The 19061-nt window shown below is 38.2% G+C and overlaps 1 protein-coding gene across 1 annotated transcript in view; it reads left to right on the forward strand.

Moving 5' to 3' along the window:
* Positions 1-19061, forward strand: part of LOC128686026 (phospholipid-transporting ATPase ABCA3) — a gene marked incomplete at its 5' end in the record, with an annotated part of 271789 nt that overhangs the window by 152167 nt on the left and 100561 nt on the right. Inside the window, 5 exon segments of the mRNA XM_070083439.1 lie at positions 2668-2822; positions 6499-6608; positions 6776-6967; positions 11662-11748; positions 13398-13574. Of these exon segments, the coding sequence (XP_069939540.1) occupies positions 2668-2822; positions 6499-6608; positions 6776-6967; positions 11662-11748; positions 13398-13574 (721 nt within the window).

The following is a 19061-nucleotide window of genomic DNA, read 5'->3' on the forward strand; positions in this document are numbered from 1 at the left end:
ATGCTGATGGATGTGTCTATAAGATTCCTTGTAAAATTTGCGATAAAGTTTATTACGGTCAAACTGGTAAAAATCTCGAACTAAGATTAAAACAACATAAATATAGCATTAGAACTGGACAAGATTCCAATGCTCTGTTTATTCATGTAAGAGATTTTAACCATCCAATTGATTTTCAAAAAGTTGAGAAAGTAGTATCAAGCAAGTCCATTGTCGACAGGAATATAATTGAATCTTGTTTCATAAAAAGCAGTTTTGACAATAATATGAATATTTCCTTTGGTTTATATAAATTAGATCCATTTATAATTAATAAAATTTGGGAAGAATTTAATAATACACTGGACAAATAATTTTTAAATTTTCCTGGGTAGAATAGTTTGTGGGGTGAGTTATGCGAAGGACCTATCCAAGTAGGGTCGGCGCGCGTCAGGTGTTTAACCGTTGTGGGATCTGATAGTGAGGTGCTGGCCAGACCCCTTATATAGCTTCCTTACCTGGAGGTTACCTGGAGGTTATTCCGGGGATCAACGCCCCCGCGGCCCGGTCCACGACCAGGCCTCCCAATGGATCAGGGCCTGATCAACTAGGCTGTTACTGCTGGCCGCACGCAGTCCGACGTACGAGCCACAGCCCGGCTGATCCGGCACTGACTTTAGGTATCTGTCCAGCTCTCTCTTGAAGGCAGCCAGGGGTTTATTGGCAATTCCCCTAATGCTTGATGGGAGGCTGTTGAACAGTTTTGGGCTCCGGACACTTATGGTGTTTTCTCTTAGTGTATCAATGTCGCCCCTACTTTTTATTGGCGGCATTTTGCATCGCCTGCCCAGTCTTTTACTTTCGTAGGGAGTGATTTCTGTGTGCAGATTTGGGACCATTCCTTCCAAGATTTTCCAAGTGTAGATTATGATATATCTCTCCCTCCTGCATTCCAACGAGTACAAGTCAAGTGCTTTCAAGCGTTCCCAGTAGTTAAGGTGCTTGACAGAACTTATACGTGCAGTAAAGGATCTCTGTACACTCTCTAGATCTGCGATTTCACCTGCTTTGTATGGAGATGTTAATGTACAGCAGTATTCCAGCCTAGAGAGAACAAGTGATTTGAAAAGGATCATCATGGGCTTGGCATCTCTCGTTTTGAAAGTTCTCATTATCCATCCTATCATTTTCTTTGCACGTGCGATCGTGGCACTGTTGTGATCCTTGAAAGTGAGATCCTCAGACATTACTACTCCCAGGTCCCTTACATTATTTTTCCGCTCTATTGTATGGCCGGAGTCAGTAGTATACTCTGTTCTAGTTATTATCTCCTCCTTGGATGCTTTACTTTCATAGTTCCTTGATAATGTGAGTAGTCACGAAACCGCTTGGAATTTCTCTATTCTTTCAGAGTGGTTGTTTTGCACATATATATATATATATATATATATATATATATATATATATATATATATATATATATATATATATATATATATATATATATATATATATATGTATGTATATATATATATATATATATATATATATATATATATATATATATATATATATATCAACACTGCACTAGCCAAGGAAACGAACCCATGCTGTTTTGGCCCGCCTCGTGGTGAGAGAAAATGCATGACGCTTTAGACCACTAAACCACACAAGGATTGTGCGTTTTCTCTCACCATGAGGCGGGCCAAAACAGTATGGGTTCGATTCCTTGGCTATTGTAGTGTTGTTATTGATCAATGCCACTTGTTCCATGGGTACAATAATATATATATATATATTAGTGCACCACACAGAAACAAGCGGGTATATACAAAGAAAGGTCGTAGTCAGCAGGATTCGAAACTACTACTGGGGACGGTCAGAACATACAGGAGGAGATTGAAATAGATTGAATCCATGCTTGAGGCTCACTGACGTGCCCGGGCTGGGAGAAACATGGCTTGTGAACCAGGCTGCCCAGTCTATGTGGCATTTGTGTGGCCGAGTGGGCTAGAGCGCTGCATGAGAATCTTGACCGTCCCCAGCAGTAGTTTCGAATCTTGCTGACTGCGATCTATATATATATATATATATATATATATATATATATATATATATATATATATATATATATATATATATGTAACCATGAACCATGACCATTTACAACACTGCGACTTGCCAAGGATTCGAACCCATGCTGCTTTGGCCCGCCTCATGGTGAGCGAAAACACATGAAGCTCTAACCCACAGGACCACGCAATCCTACAAGAAAAACGCATCCAGCCAAGCTAGGTGTTTTATCGTGTTCCGAGGACATACGGTGGTGTGGGTGCTTAGAGTCACTCGCACCACCTTTCAAGAATGTGTACAGCAGGTTCAAAGCTTTCCTACCATCTTCGTATAAGAGATTCCATATTCAGTATATTAATTTTGCAATCCCTCTCTGTATGTTCTCTTCTGTATTCCAGTGAATAAGTTTGTGATTTCAAAATCAAATTTCTACGAGGTCAACTATTACATCAAGACATGGATCTCTGTACATCTCTCTTTTTAATAAACACTTTCTTATTTTATATATTAATTTCTGTGGACTGGTGATATTCAATAATATATCTGAAAATTTTGTTAGGAAGTAGAAGTCGTATGCATATAATAATTTCCTAAAATATTTTTTATTAATACCAGAGTAAGTGAATTGATGGAGAAAAATGAAGAAATTCCTAAGGCTTCAGAACTTGGAATTGAAAATTGTGAGGATGACATGAATGGCTCCTTGGGTGCCAGCATAGAAAAAGGTTTAGCCAGCAGTAGCCAACAGCATCTCTACAACGATCACACAAGTAAGATTCCAGTAACTATATGCAAATGAACTGTCACATTTAAACCACTTTGACAATTAATAATCATTCTCTTTCTGTATTTATTCTTGGGGTTCAACAGGAAATAAACATAGAGTTCAAGAACATATTTTACACGCTAAGAGCTATTATCATAACTAAGCTTAATTAAAATTCAAAATAGATAGTTAATTGATTGGCATATACAGATACTTTATTTAACGTTGTATATGCGGGGGTGACATTTGAGAGATCTGTGAACCAGAACTTTCATTTAGTTAGTTATGGTTGCTGCCTGTCTTCCTATATAATATTTATCTTCTGGCTGTTCACGAATTTAGCCACTAACATTTCACAAATGTTGGGAGATCATCTAAAAACGATATTAATGAATAACCTCGTCAATGTGGCATTGCAGTCCTCCACCTTGTATAGAAGTTGGAGATGAGGTGGGGGTGGCAGAGAAGGCAGGAGGTGAGGTAGGGGTTGCAGAGAAGGCAGGAGGTGAGGTGGGGGTGACGTTTGTGGAAAAATACATTTGTGTACAGTACAGTATAGGACATTCGTTAAAGGAAACCTTTCGCAAGAAATTACTCAAGTCCTACCAGAGAGCTAAGAAACGAGTGTATATAGTGGCAGGAGTCAGGATTCAAGCTGAGAGAGGGTGAGTTTGAGGACTTGTCAGCATCGCGTTACAGTAGTCACCATAATACGTAATAACTTGTTGAACAACAGTTTGGATACAGTGTAACTGCCGGATTTCTGATGGATTATGTTACTGATGGCAATTAAATTAGCCTCTACACTTACTGGCATGGGCCAGTAGGCCTTCTGCAGTGTTCCTTCGTTCTTATGTTCTTATGTTCTTAACTACAAACCTGGCGTCTCACTGATCTGTATAAGGCGTCCAACATCGTCTCTACATTGAACACACGCATTTTTATGATCGTTACTGCATGCGTTCTTGTGCTCACAGATCCAGATCTTCAGAGATATTGCTGTTTTCCCTGCATATATCTTAACACACCCTCAACATATTATTATGCATACTCCTTCGTTGGTGGCACAGTGGTTATTGTCATTTTCCACCAAAATTTTAACGATATATGAAGACTTGGGTGCTATTTTAAACAATATATTTTTGTCAGTATGTTGGAAACATTAGTTGTCACGTGGCTGATTAGCAGAACAATGTAACTAGTAGGTTTTCTTCAACTTGATTGGTGCTAGTTTTATTTGCAATGTGACGCGTTTCCTGTAATTACCTATAAAACGTAGAGGGGAAATGTAACGATCTGAATAAACCTGTGATGTGTATGTACTTTTTCTTGAGAAAAAACTAACAGGAAATTATGTAAATTCTTTGAATGAAGCCTGTAATTAGTCCTCTATAAATCCTGGTGTCATGCTGGGAACTATAAATGAAGCGGATCATTTTTGTCTGTTTTCACTTGTGAGTAGGAGTCAAGAAACGGCAGCTGGGTGTCCTTTTACTTCTCTATAGTAAATTTAATTGTAGGATCCAGCGTAAATAGTACAAAATACTGAGAAGCAGAAAAGTAAGGCATGTAACAGTTAGGAATAAAGGCTTTTAACTGTTGCACATGTGTCCTGCCTAACAGGGATGATGGTATTGAGGAAGTCGCGCACTTTCATGACTTTTGGGTACTATGACCATAATATCATCCATTTATCGCAATCAAGTAAATGATCCAGAGACAGTATTTAGGATATATCTGGATTTCAGGTTCATGAAATATAATTGAGTCAGAAATGCACTAAGGGGTGAGTGAGCCCATGACTAGCCCTAACAGTTGCTTAAATTTGTTACATTCAAAGCTAAAGCAGTTATAACGTACACATAGTTCAAGGAGGCTTACAAAATCCTGACAGGATGCGAGCAACTCTTGTCATCATGTATCACCCTGCGAAGAAAATTAACGGCTTGATCACCTAGTATATTTTTTAATAAGGCATTGACGTCGAAACTTGCAAGTTTTTTATGACTCGCGTCGAGATCCCTCACACCGAACTTTCACGGTGCGCATAACGGAGATAAAACACCTCAATTATTGGGAGCGCTTGAGGTTCCTAAACCTGTATTTCCTGGAACGCAGGAGGGAGAGATACATGATTATATACACCTGGAAAATCCTAGAGGGACTAGTACCAAACTTGCACACGAAAATCACTCACTACGAAAGCAAAAGACTTGGCAGACGATGCACCATCCCCCCAATGAAAAGCAGGGGTGTCACTAGCACGTTAAGAGACCATACAATAAGTGTCAGGGGCCCGAGACTGTTCAACTGCCTCCCAGCACACATAAGGGGGATTACCAACAGACCCCTGGCAGTCTTCAAGCTGGCACTGGACAAGCACCTAAAGTCAGTTCCTGATCAGCCGGGCTGTGGCTCGTACGTTGGTTTGCGTGCAGCCAGCAGCAACAGCCTGGTTGATCAGGCTCTGATCCACCAGGAGGCCTGGTCACAGACCGGGCCGCGGGGGCGTTGACCCCCGGAACTCTCTCCAGGTAAACTCCAGGTAAATGGCTGAAGATTAATGATAACGTCGACTTTGCTCATGTCCTTCAATTTGTTGTGATTGTAGGGAGATGAAGGATTCCTGGAGAGCCTTAGCTTCTCGTTGTTTGTTGGTCGTGGTAACTTTGCTGAGAAAGTATTATGCAGTGTTTCTGTCAGGAAAAGGGAGGGAAGCGAGAGCAATGTGACCACTATGGATGAAATCTTTGAACTTTGTAGAGACATCTTCCATGTCGTCACTGTTACCGGAAAGTAGCGGTAGAAAAAGGGCGGCTGGAATCCATGAGACAGTACGGCCTCGATTTAAGAACGACGATTTCCTAGAGGTAACCTTAAAGAAAAAAAGAACGGTTCATGACACAGTATCTTCATAAGAAGAGAAGTTAGTCTCTGTATAAAACGTCAGTCACTAGTACTATCTCACAACTAAAAGTAAATTTTAAGTTATGTCTGTTCACTATTCGTCGAGGAACTGCGAACTGGAAATTCTGAAAGAAGCCTGTAATTACCGCTCTCTTAATCATGTTGTCATGATGGTTGAAAAATGGCAGCGGATCGTTGTTTGTAGCTTGACTTGTTGTAAACTTTATTAGTCTGTTTTCACCAGTGAGTAGAAGCATGACAAGAAATGGCAATTAAATGTCCTCCTCCTCATCGCCACAGAAGAAGTGGTCATCCTTAACTGTATACAGTACATTAATAAGATGCACGAGTTACTAGGAAACACCAGCACATTCACACTGTTAGATGTATATCTATCAATGAATATAAAATAAGGAGTTTTCACTGGTTCCTACCTTTGTAATTATAGTAATATTGGCAGTCGAGTTTAGTAGAACTGAAGCCTCAATTTATGAGCTTTGTATATCAAAAACAATTTGTAATCAGTAATCCATCTACAGTAGTAATATGATACTGGCCAGATTATTATTATAATCATAACTAATTGCTAAACCCAGATGCTGGCTACACATAATAAGATTATTTCTATATATTTGTTTACTTCTCCATTATTAGGTTCTTATAGTCTGTTATGTTAGTACAAACATTTTGATGATATATGTGGTTTGGGATTTCGCAGCAACCTCTGTGAACGTCTCTCGATTAACGAGGTTTCTACTTATTTCCATCGACAGATTCACCAGATCGACTCTCAGGTCACCGTCTGCTGTTGCAAAGAATTAAAGGCTTCTTCATTAAACGTATCATCTACTCCAAGAGGAAATGGCCTCTCATTATCACTCAGGTAATCTTACCGCATCTTTTCTAGCAGTATTAATTAGAATTTTTGTTGCATAAAATAATAAAAAATACATTAAACTGTAATTTTATAGTGCTATAATTTTTATAAGAATAACATTACATCTATTAAAAAGATACTAAGTGTAGTTGTAATATGTTTTAAATTGTCAGGGTCTGATACCAGTGGTGGTGACGATCTCTTGCCTCCTAGTGGACCAAACTTTTGATATGCTCACGTCTCAAGAGCCCCCACTGGACCTCAACCTCTCCATCTTCTCTCACTCGTACTCCTTCTTCAGTAATGACCCAGATCTCTACAACTTGGCTGATCAATATGAATCACTTTTCTGGGATTCTCATGAGGTGCAGTATATTATCTCTCTCTTTAAGCAATACTTGTTAGTTAATATAATTCTGTTTATTTACTCATTATGTAATGAAGGGGGTACCTGGAGCATACCTGGAGAGGGTTTCGGTGGTCAACGTCCCCTCAACCCGGTCTCAGACCAGGCTTCGTGGTGGTCTGATCAACCAGACAGCCAGAGGTCTATTGGTAATCCCTCTTATGTATGCTGGGAGGCAGTTGCACAGTGGTGTGGATTATGGCTGTATAAAGTACAAAATTCAGTGGTTTCCAAACTTCTCTGTCTTATGACTTAAGAAATCGTAATGACACGATTGCCTTATATCATTTGATGCTTTATTCGGTCAACTGCAAACCTATATACATAATAATTTACAGTATAATATTAACCTTGGTAATCGATACAGACAAAGAGGACTCATCCTCTATACTGCATGAAGCAAAGAACGATAAACAGGGATGGTCTTCTGATTATTATCTAAAGTCACAACTGGACAGTTATGAGAACCTCGTTTTCAGCCGATACTTTTTTATTGTGATCTCGGCTGTGACGGCCACGAGCAAATTCATGATACATACTTTTCATGAGCGTAAAGCAATGAGAAGTGTAATGGCCTTGCATATTATGGAAAGAGTAATATGGTAAGTTACTAATAAGAACCTTGTTGCTTGAGTAGTTTCTTATTGCTTAAAGACAACTCATTAACTGGAGAATCATCTCGGTTACGGTGTTGTTTCCCAACATCACGACAATATTTTGAATGAGTACTCGCTGTACTTGCCATAGATCAGGGGAGGGGACGTCTGGCCCGCGGGCCGTAGAAGTCCCTTGAAATCAAAACATACCCCCGGCCGGGATTGAACCCGCGGTCATAGAGTCTCAAAACTCCAGCCCGTCGCGTTAGCCACTAGACCAGCTAACGCGACGGGCTGGAGTTTTGAGACTCTATGACCGCGGGTTCAATCCCGGCCGGGGGTATGGTTTGTTTGCAATCGTGTCATTACGATTTCTTGAGTCCCTTGAAATCATTTGGTCTGGCCCTGCCAAGGCAACCACAGCGTAACTCGAAATTCAAATAATCTAGGAGCTCTTTTCATAGCAGCATAAATTTGTATTAACCTTTCCTCATACCGATTTACACTGTATAAAGAAAAAAATACGACATCTACAATCCAAATAAGTATGCAGAATTATGATATTCTTTTTATAAAAATTACGGCACTTCGGAAGAATATGGTGATATTTTCATAAAATCCGATCGGTCTTCTTGACATTTTGAATCAGTGTCTCATCCATCGTCTTTATTTCGAACATATTTCCGATGCAAAGTGCTATAGAGATGTTCGTCTCCACATTCTTACTTACATCACTCCTTTCATACGAAATATTAAATAATTTCTTATCCAACAAACGACAAGTCGTTACAAATCGAATCTCCATCGGCCATTTTGACTACTATTTTTACTTACAAAAATATCGATACATTTTCAATAGATGTCAGGAACAGCATTAATTTTTACATTTTAGTGCAGTATGTAGCGGCAGGTGTAAGACACGTTACGAAACTGTTAACACACATTGGATAATTATTAAAACTTAAGTGGTGTGACATCCTACAAATGGCGACTACGAAAAAAAGTTGATGCAGAGTGTCGATCTTTCCAAGAGAAATGGACAAATGATCATTTTTTTTATTAAAGCCAAAGCAAACCAGTATGCCTAGTTTGTGGCGATGCATTAGCAGTAATGAAAAAAAGCCAATCTGGAGCGTCATTACAGCCCAAAACATGCTAAACTCAATGAATTGGAAAACCAAATGCGTCTAGATAAAATCAATGCTCTTCATTGGAGTTTGGAATCACAACAAGCTGCTTGCACTAAGCCTCGTTATGACAGAGACAATGTTATTCAGAGGAGTTATGTAGTGAGCCAGCTAATCGCAAAGAAGTTGAGGCCTCGTGTAGAGGGAGAGTTTGTGAAACAGTGCATGGTGGCTGCAGCGAAGTTGTTAGCACCAGACAAAGAGTGCATGGTGGCTGCTGCGGAGTTGTTAGCACCAGACAAAGAGTGCATGGTGGCTGCTGCGGAGTTGTTAGCACCAAACAAAGAGTGCATGGTGGCTGCTGCGGAGTTGTTAGCACCAGACAAAGAGTGCATGGTGGCTGCTGCGGAGTTGTTAGCACCAGACAAAGAGTGCATGGTGGCTGCTGCGGAGTTGTTAGCACCAGACAAAGAGTGCATGGTGGCTGCTGCGGAGTTGTTAGCACCAGACAAAGAGTGCATGGTGGCTGCTGCGGAGTTGTTTGTAAAATTGTTTCAGAGTGTTAGTTTGTCTCGGATCGGACTAAAACGTAATTCATTCACTGTTACAGTAATTATATGAAATGCTAAAAGCAATACAAAAATAAGGCAATGCAATAAAAATTACATAAACACAAATTAAATAACACATACATAAAAATATGTAATAAGCACTGACACAGCAAGAATTTTAAGTAAAACTGCAAAAGAACGCGAGAAAAATAATGTTCTTGATATTGGACTAAGTCAGGTGAGTTATCTCTACTCTATTCTCACTTACTAGGATAGAAATATTATCAATTATAAACACTTAAACAAATTTGCAAAAATACTCGCAGAGATATATTATTTAAAAATTAAAGAATTTATGTCAACAATAAGGAATGATAAATGCACTTAGATTAAGAAAACACTGTAGACACTTATTACTTCTTAACAATAAAATGTGCAAAGTGCAAATTAGGAAACTAGGCTCACACAGTAATGATAATATACACAGAGGTAAGAATTACATACTTTGACTTTTATTTACAAGAAAAAAGGGAATTTTTATGTTACATGGCAAACATATTGGTAGTTAAACGCTGCTGAGGGTGAGGAAAGAGGTGAATATTTGGAATGACTGAGTGACTGTTAAACTAAATTTCCCATGGCAGTACTGGTGATAGGCTCTGTATAGTAATAAACAAGTTTAACTTACTGAACAGGAATGTTTTTACTGTAAATGATTCCTGTCGTTCATATAAACTGGATAATGTCCATTGGTCACTGATGAACCTGGACGCCTTGTCATTACCTCAGGTTAACTTTGCATTGCTACAGGGAACATTTTTCTTCAAGTAAAACATTTCATTATTATAGCAGAAGAATAAAATTTACAAAATCTCGGGTGGAACAATCCGCAAGTAACCTTGTGAATGAAAAATTTAACACTTCAAAGTTTCAGACAATTCATCCCGTTCCTATGTAAAGAAAAATGGAAAATATATTAAAATATAACTATATAAGCAATCGGAAAATTTAAGAAGACACAAACGTTATAAAACTTATTTATATATAAAGCACACAAAGTGAACTGAGTCGAACAATGAAAAGGTAAAGCAAATTGGATATGAATCAACTTTTAGACAAGCAAAACAAAGTTCCTCCAGCCAGAGCAATGGAGCAGCCAGTAATGCTGAAGTCTAGCTCTAATCCATTGTGGTCCAGTGTTATGCAGATATAATCGCCACCGAAGGCAGAAGGAGAAGATTAGGTCACCTAAAATTGGAGAAAAGTCCTTAGCCCTAAGGAGAACACATCAACACTGTATAGCACAGTATAGCACTGACATAGATCTGAGTGAATCATTAACGAGATGATAAACCAGCTGGCAGGGATCTCAAGTCGAGAAGATTATGAGTAAACAATAGGAGAAGCAACGTTCCTAGCATGACAGGGTCAAACAGACGTGGGGTTGGTTTTCATAGTAACAGGACATGAAACGAAGAAAAATAGTTCACTGATATTTTACCAAAGCCAAAGCAGCTCTTTCAGTCTCTCAGAGTTTCACTGGCCAGCTCAATATACTCAGGATGGGAAGATAAACAGAACGATGAATAACACGATAAGCGGTCCACTTGATAAGCTGAAGCCTTTAAAGGCTGATGAGAGAATTTAAAGCATAACTTTATGTTAGAGAACTAAGGCACCATGAAATCAAGACTGATTATAGCTGTCAGAAAATAAACCGACACAATAAACACACAAACGAGTGAATACCCACTATCGCAGAATAACTGACGTTAAGTAACTCTGTTAAGAGAGTCCTAGCTCAACACATCGCCTACTACACTAAAGTGTAGTGTAGAGAAAGGCTGGTAGGGGGCGCTGACGTTGGCATTCAGCTACAACAAGATAAGATATCGTTCGGATTTTTAACCCCGGGGGGTTAGCCACCCAGGATAACCCAAGAAAGTCAGTGCGTCATCGAGGACTGTCTAACTTATTTCCATTGGGGTCCTTAATCTTGTCCCCCAGGATGCGACCCACACCAGTCGACTAACACCCAGGTACCTATTTGCTGCTAGGTGAACAGGACAACAGGTGTAAGGAAACGTGTCGAAATGTTTCCACCCGCCGGGAATCGAACCCGGGCCCTCCGTGTGTGAAGCGGGAGCTTTAGCCACCAGGCCACCGGGCCACCAAGCGCTTCAACACAACCCATACAACAATCACACACAAGTACATAAAATTTATATGCTTGTCTGGATATTTATTGGTTTAAAGTGGGACAGAAATGTCGTCTAAATAGTATATGTCTAAATTGCAGGTAAACCTTCTCATGAAAGGGCACTTTGTGACAATACTAGGTGAACCATCTTATTCAAATAACCATTGCTGCTATTTTAGGTGAGCCACGTGGACAACATGACTCAGAGTCTCCTTCAAGAAGCTGATAAGAACCTTTTGCAATATAGAGAGAACCATATTTGTTCGGTGAGTGCAGCCAAGTTTATTGTTGGGTTCTTGTGGGTCTAGTCCTGTTTTGTGAATAATAATAATAATAATAATAATAATAATAATAATATTATTATTAATAATAATAATGTTAATAAAAATTATTAAAACTGATTTAGTCACTGGTTTGATTTTGTTAGTAGGTTTACCTGAGTTATAGAAATGTTTTGATCAGGACAGTAGGTTATGTGCTAAGTTTGCTGGTTGTTCTGGGCAGAGGGTTGATCTAGCGACTGGGCTGATCCATCTCATGTTGTTAGCGAGATGTACTCGCCTATTTGTACTCACCTATTTGTGGTTACAGGGATAGAGCCATTGCTCCAGACCCTTCCTCTCCGTTGGTTACTACCAGGTTTACTCTCTCCTGGCTGCGTGAAGCATATCATACATATTAAAGCTACCTGAGGATACTGCCTCTAACACGTCGTCTCGTTGTTGATAGTTTATAGATCTGCTTAATATATGGATCTGGTAATTACAATGTATGACTTGATCTGGTTAGTAGGATGATCTTTAAAGACGATATGGCCAATGGGGTGTTTTTTTTAGTGGGATTTTGTAATCAGTGTTCTTATCTTTTCTTTTGGGTTGACCCGGTCAGTGGGTTGATCTAATCATTGGATTGATATCCTGTGTTAATATGGTTAGGGAATTAATATAGTGCTAGTCAGTGGGCCAGTTCTAAATAACAGGTAAGTAGGTTCATCTTGCCAGTGAGCTGATATGGTCAGTGGGCTCCTGAGGCTAGTGGGCTGACCTTGCCAGGGGACTGATTGAGTCGGAGGCGGGTTAGTGGGTTGATATAGCTTACAAGTTGATCTTGCTGGTGGGCTGAGCTGGCTAGTTAGTGATCTGGCTAGTGTATCTGGTCAATGGGTTCACTGGATTAGTGGGTGAGCTTCCCAGTTGGTGAATTCAAGCAGTGGACTGATCTTGTTGGTGTTTCGAGTCTGATCAGTGGGTTAATCTGATCTGTGTGTTAATCTGGTTAATATGTTTTTCTTACAAGTATGATGATCTCGTCGGTATGATTATCCTGTTAGTATGATGTTAAAAAGATGATGAGTTTCCACCTAAGACATCTTTCTAGTATGAATCTAGTAAAGATGCGAGTGAAGCTGGACGTAATTATAATAGTTTGTCTCTCAGGGGTAAGACAACATAATTTTCACTGAGAACAAGTTACAAGTTTTGGCTGACAGTGGTATCAATGTCTTTCTCAGGTTATTTAAAGTAAGAATACGTTGAGAGGAATTCTGTTACAATTAATTTTGGATTCTCCTCTTATTTTTGGCTTAAGTTTACTAGTCTACTGAGGAAGAACCGCAGCATAAAATAGCTCTCAGACAGTTGATGTGTACACCGTCAAAGTATTCATACTAATTCGTAAAACCAGCATTTACGTGAAATTGTTGTATTAGTTGCACTTGCGTCCTTTTGTTTCATTGTTTCCTTAGCTAGTAATTTGTTGGTCACTGGTGTCGTTGGCTAGTAGTTTCATTGGCCAATGGTTGTTTTCGCTATCAACGATAGCTTTGGTCAGTGCCAGATTCTTCACTGGTCATTCAGGTTAATTTTATCATCGGTTAATGAGGTCATATCTGAGCTAATTCGAAGACCATTTTCAGGCTGAATTCTTGGACAACGGGAAGGAAGCCACTATAAGGATCCTGGCGCAGACTATTCCTTACCACACTCTTGGAATAGGCGCCTCCCTGGCCTCCAACGCCCTCCTCAAACTAGCCACCAACTCTAGCAGCCAAAGTATCACCACAACCAACTGGCCACTTCCCCCAGACACAACAGTGAGTAAATTTGATCATATTTCCGTCTTAACACAGATAAATTTGGTTAAGTGAAGCTAAGAGCTTAGGTTATATGCTGATAGGATTTGAGTTAAGCTATAATATGTTGAAAGGTATTAAGTTAGGCTATAAAATGTTGAAAGGTATTAAGTTAGGCTATGTTAGGTTAGATTTCTTAGGGAGATCTATATTAGATTATGCTATGTGGTTAGATAACATTAAATTACGTATGTGGTTAGGTAATATTAGGTTACATATGTAGTTACATAATATTATGGTTAGATATTTTGAGTTAGGTAACGGTACCCGAACTTCCTTCTGGAACGAATTAACATCGTAAGTCGGGGGTCCACTGTATTAGGTTATACTAGACTGGGCAACTTCACATTTGTTTATATTAGGTTAGGCTACACTAAGTTAGATTGTGCTAGATTAGGTTATATTAAATTAGATTAAGTTAGTGTGGGTTACATTAAGCTTGGCCATATTAAGTTAGATTATATAAACATTAATATTAATCTAGTTTATATTAACTTAATGTAGATTAGATTAGGCAATATTAGGTTAGATTATATTTGATTAATTTATATTAGCTTAATTTATATTATGTTATATTAAGTTACATTAGGTTATATTGAGTTAGTTTATAGTGCGTTACATTAACTTAGGTTTAAGGTTATATTAAGTTAGTATATAATTGGTTATGTTACATTAGGTGAGGTGCATATTTAGTGTTTGTACTTTTTAATAAATTTGTTGTACGTCATAATAATACAAATATACACGTATCTGCCTTGCGCTTAGTAGACAAAGGATCGTGCCTCCATACGGCTTGCGTTGTATGACCCATGCGGGTTTATATCTTCACATAATTAAAATATAAATAGCAGGCACACATGTCTCACCATTTCTTGGTATGAAGTTGTAGTTAATAGCTAGACCCAGCCGAGATCTGCATTGATTTTCTTTCTTCCACACAGTCAAACCCATTTAAAAAAAATTTTACTCTCAGGCTACTTTTAAAAATTGGTCACTCTTTATTCCTTCCATTCTTCAAGAGTCAATATGTTTCTCTAGATTTATCATATACACTTTCAACATTTCTATTCCAAGCTGGAAATATTTTGAACTAATTTTATTCTGTGACAGTTTTATTAAAATTAGAAGACCTTCATGAGAAAGAATCAGTAAAATTATTACAGATAAATAGTGTTAATCGGTAATAGAAGATCAGGGGTATAACATCCGAGTGTACATCTAATTATACATCACATAGTATAATCTTGCCAAGTTTCTTATAGACACCCTTATATATTTCATTTAGTTCCTGAATGTTAAACTGTTTTCAAGGAACATAACTCTCATTCCTAGCAGTCACATCATACACGAATAACCCGCACATAAAAGAGAGAAGCTTACGACGACGTTTCGGTCCGACTTGGACCATTGACAAAGTCGTCGTAAGCTTCTCTCTTTTATGTGCGGGTTATTTGTGTATCGTTCCAGTCACGGTATTGTGCCTTTTATAGTTATTTAGTCACATCATGCTAAACGTTTCTTCTATAGAAACACTGACATCAGTAATTATATACAATCTCATGGGTAGATGATCTCAGCCTATCAAATTGTATTATACTGATTTCTTATTATTACTAATATGAGTTGCATTTCTAACTACTGCATGATAAAGCCAGTTAATAGAAGAATTGTTTACGCTAATAAATGTAAAAAAATTAGTGTTGATCCAATTCCAGTGTAAATATTTTAAGTTATTTTCTGGCAGAAATTATTCAAATGACATCAAGGTCCTGCCAACAAAAAAATCCACATAAAAATCACCCAGAAAATAAACTGTTTCAATATATAATTATGTAAAACATATAATAAAGTAAATGAGAGACTCAACATAAAAATTCAAAGTAATATAGCCAAATTTAAAATAAAAATATGTTACATCATCAGAACATTAACTAGTAATGATGTATTCTTGCTCAGTAAACATCCTAAACCAATCTGGATTCCATCTACCTAAATCTTCCAAAAACTCGCAGTCTATTATTAGGATATATCTGTGGCCTGTCTCCATGGGGAAGTGGAACAGAATTCTTCCTCCGTAAGTCATGCGTGTTGTAAGAGGTGACTAAAATGCCGAGAGCAAGGCGTTAGTAATCCCTTCTCCTGTATAAATTACTAAATTTAAAAAGAGAAACTTTCGTTTTTCTTTTTGGGCCACCGTGCCTCGGTGGGATACGGCAGGTTTGTTGAAAGAAGAAAGATCAGTGGCCTGTATCTCAAAGGGCTGCTTGGGATTTTAAGGAGTTAAATTTTATTGAACTTGGTTTACTTTATTCACAGAAGTGTATAAACATTTTGTACCTTCTTTTTCTTGTCAAAGGCAACGTTCAAACTCTTTAAGTTATTTGTTCTCTCCTACCGCCTTTAAAGCAGGTAAAATCATTGATCTGGGGAGTATACAGAGAATCTTCATTCGTTGTATAAATTTAGTAAAGCACCTAAATTGTTAGAAACACTTAATAACCCCTAAATTGTACTACTTGAATTGTAGGCGAGAAAGATACATTGGTTTAGAAAGACGCGTGAGCAAACAATAGAACATTAGAAAACGTTTCGGTCCTGGGACCTCGATCACTTCTAACATGCAGAAGTCGAGGACGGGTACACAATGGGATCGCTTTACTGCTGTGTTGTTAGGTAGGTAGTGCATTTGCCTGGTTGCGATACTATGTATACTCATGTATTGAAATTCTGCAGTTTCAAGTATTGTATTCCATGGTGTCGGTGACGGCGATTAGCGAGGCTTCCAGACATCGTCGGCATCTAAGATCTAGAACGGAGAGGACGAACTGTACCTCATCCCAATTCATTAAATGTCCTGTGGGGTCCCTGTGGAGGACACAGTCGCACCTTAATTCGTTTCTGCTGTTGGCTTTTCGATGTTCGTTCAGGCGGACAGAAAGATTTCTGCCTGTTTCTCCAACATATTTCATGGGACAAAATCCACAGGGGATGGTGTAGACGCCCTCAGTGGAAGTTAATGTGGGGCTACATTTCATAGTGAGGTCTTTGATAGAAGATATGTTTATAGTCTAGCTGTCCTCATCACAGTATAGTATTCTTCAGGTCACTGTGTCACGCACACTTCACTCTACCTATACATACGGATCGAATCGTTTTATAATAAGTATATTCTTGTGTTTGGTCAGGTGTCTTTATAAACCAACTTGTCTGTAACTATTACCAAGGTTTATACCAGAAAGATACATATAATTAAGAACAGGAAAATTCTGGAGAGGCTACTTTCAAATTAGCCCTTCAAAATTATTCCCCAGTAGATCAAGAAGCTTGGCAGAACGTGGCAAAGGCCTCCAGTGAGGAAGCATGGGTACAATTTTTTTATTTTTTTAGGTTTTGCCGCCGAAGCGTCTGGATATATATCTACTGTAAAGTTGCTAGCAAATTTACGATATTTGCTTAATATGTCTGGGTTCTTATTTTCATTAATAAGATTCCTTGATATATCACAGGCCATTACAGAACACTATCTCCATATTCTTCAATAAGTGGACAGTTTAGTGCATATTTTTCAAGTGACCATTCGGTTGACCACATAATTTGCATTTAGTTATATCATCTGTGCGACTACCATACTGTCAGAGGTACTTACAACCAAGCCTAACCCTGACTACAACATCAGTCAGTCTGTTCATATTTCACATTGCTCCATGAATGTAATTATCTACGTTCATTATATCATAGTGAGTGATAGTTCTATGCATGTTTCTACCTGGGTTCTCATGACATTCATTTTCATTATTTACTGTCCTCATAATATTATTCCTTGTGCGAGACACAGACACCCCAAAGTCAATTCAACATTTTCCTTGGGAATACCTTCTTAGGCCAACTTATCACCTTTATCATGAATGAGTAATTCTGTGCTTAATGGAATCTATGAAAATTGTAATTAATTCCAATTTCTCTAATTTCTGAGTAATTACTCTGGTTCCTACATTAGGCCTGTTGTTGGTGTCCTTACGTGAGTCAAGGGCCTTCTGTGAAGTGTCATAAGTTAACTTTGGTGCCATTAGAACAGCAAACTATTCATTTTGCAGTGTAGATGCCCAGTTACACTTCTTATGCCTAATTCAACATAGTTACTATCGTTCTTATCTAAGAAGGTGCCAGTAGAATCTTGTTTAGATCCATCACTGTATATAATTTGTAATATATTGTTAGTAATAGACAAGCGAGAAATCCTTTTTGAGCAGTTGCATTTGCAAGTGATATAAAGAAAGGCATTACTAGTGATGAACTTCTCCGGACGGGCTTGTAGGACTGTGATATTAAATAAACACATCTTCAAGGGAGGGGTGCAATGCTCTTGTCTACAACGATGCAGTTCGTGCAGGTTATAAAACTTAAAATATTAGTTACATGCTTTTTAAGTCTTTGTTTTTTTAACTTTAGAAATTTAGTAAAATTTATAGTAACCCAGTTTGGTTTATTTATTACCATTCTAATACCAGAAGAAGTGTAAATTTCAATACTCTTATCACTGAACTTAGAGCACTCTACTCCTTCCTCATATTAAGAACCCTGGTAGCTTTAGGACAGCTAAGAATAATTCTCAGGGCTTCATTTTGCATAGCTCCAAGGACCAGAAAGAATTTTCCTCACTATTCTTACAACAGCATCATAGTTGGGGTTGTAGTCAGCAACAGCTCGGAGAGCATTTATACAGTCATTACTTTTCTTGTGGATTTATTGATGGGTACGTCTAAACAAAGAAATCCTTAAGATTTAACATAGTAAATATTTTCACCCTTGAACCAGCTGGGTGAAGCGTATGTTTGTTTGCTGAAGCCTAGTAGATTACAAATGACTTGTCTTATTATATGTATAATGATGTTATCCGTATAGCTTATATATATATATGTATATATATATATACATATATATATATATACATATATATATATATATATATATATATATATATATATATATATATATATATATATATATATATATATCTTTCTTTCAACACACCAGCCGTATCCCACCGAGGCGGGGTGGCCCAAAAGGAAAAACAAAAGTTTCTCCTTTCACATTTAGTAATATATACAGGAGAAGGGGTTACTAGCCCCTTGCTCCTGGCATTTTAGTCGCCTCTTACAACACGCATAGCTTACGGAGGAAGAATTCTGTTCCACTTCCCCATGGAGATAAGAGGAAATAAACAAGAACAAGAGCTAGTAAGAAAATAGAAGAAAACCCAGAGGGGTGTGTATACATATGCTTGTACATGTATGTGTAGTGTGACCTAAGTGTAAGCAGAAGTAGCAAGACGTACCTGAAACCTTGCATGTTTATGAGACAGAAAAAAACACCAGCAATCCTACCATCGTGTAAAACAATTACAGGCGTACGTTTTACACTCACTTGGCAGGACGGTAGTACCTCCCT

This window comes from Cherax quadricarinatus, chromosome 9 (genome assembly GCF_038502225.1).
Source record: "Cherax quadricarinatus isolate ZL_2023a chromosome 9, ASM3850222v1, whole genome shotgun sequence".
NCBI classification, from domain to species: Eukaryota; Metazoa; Arthropoda; class Malacostraca; order Decapoda; family Parastacidae; genus Cherax; species Cherax quadricarinatus.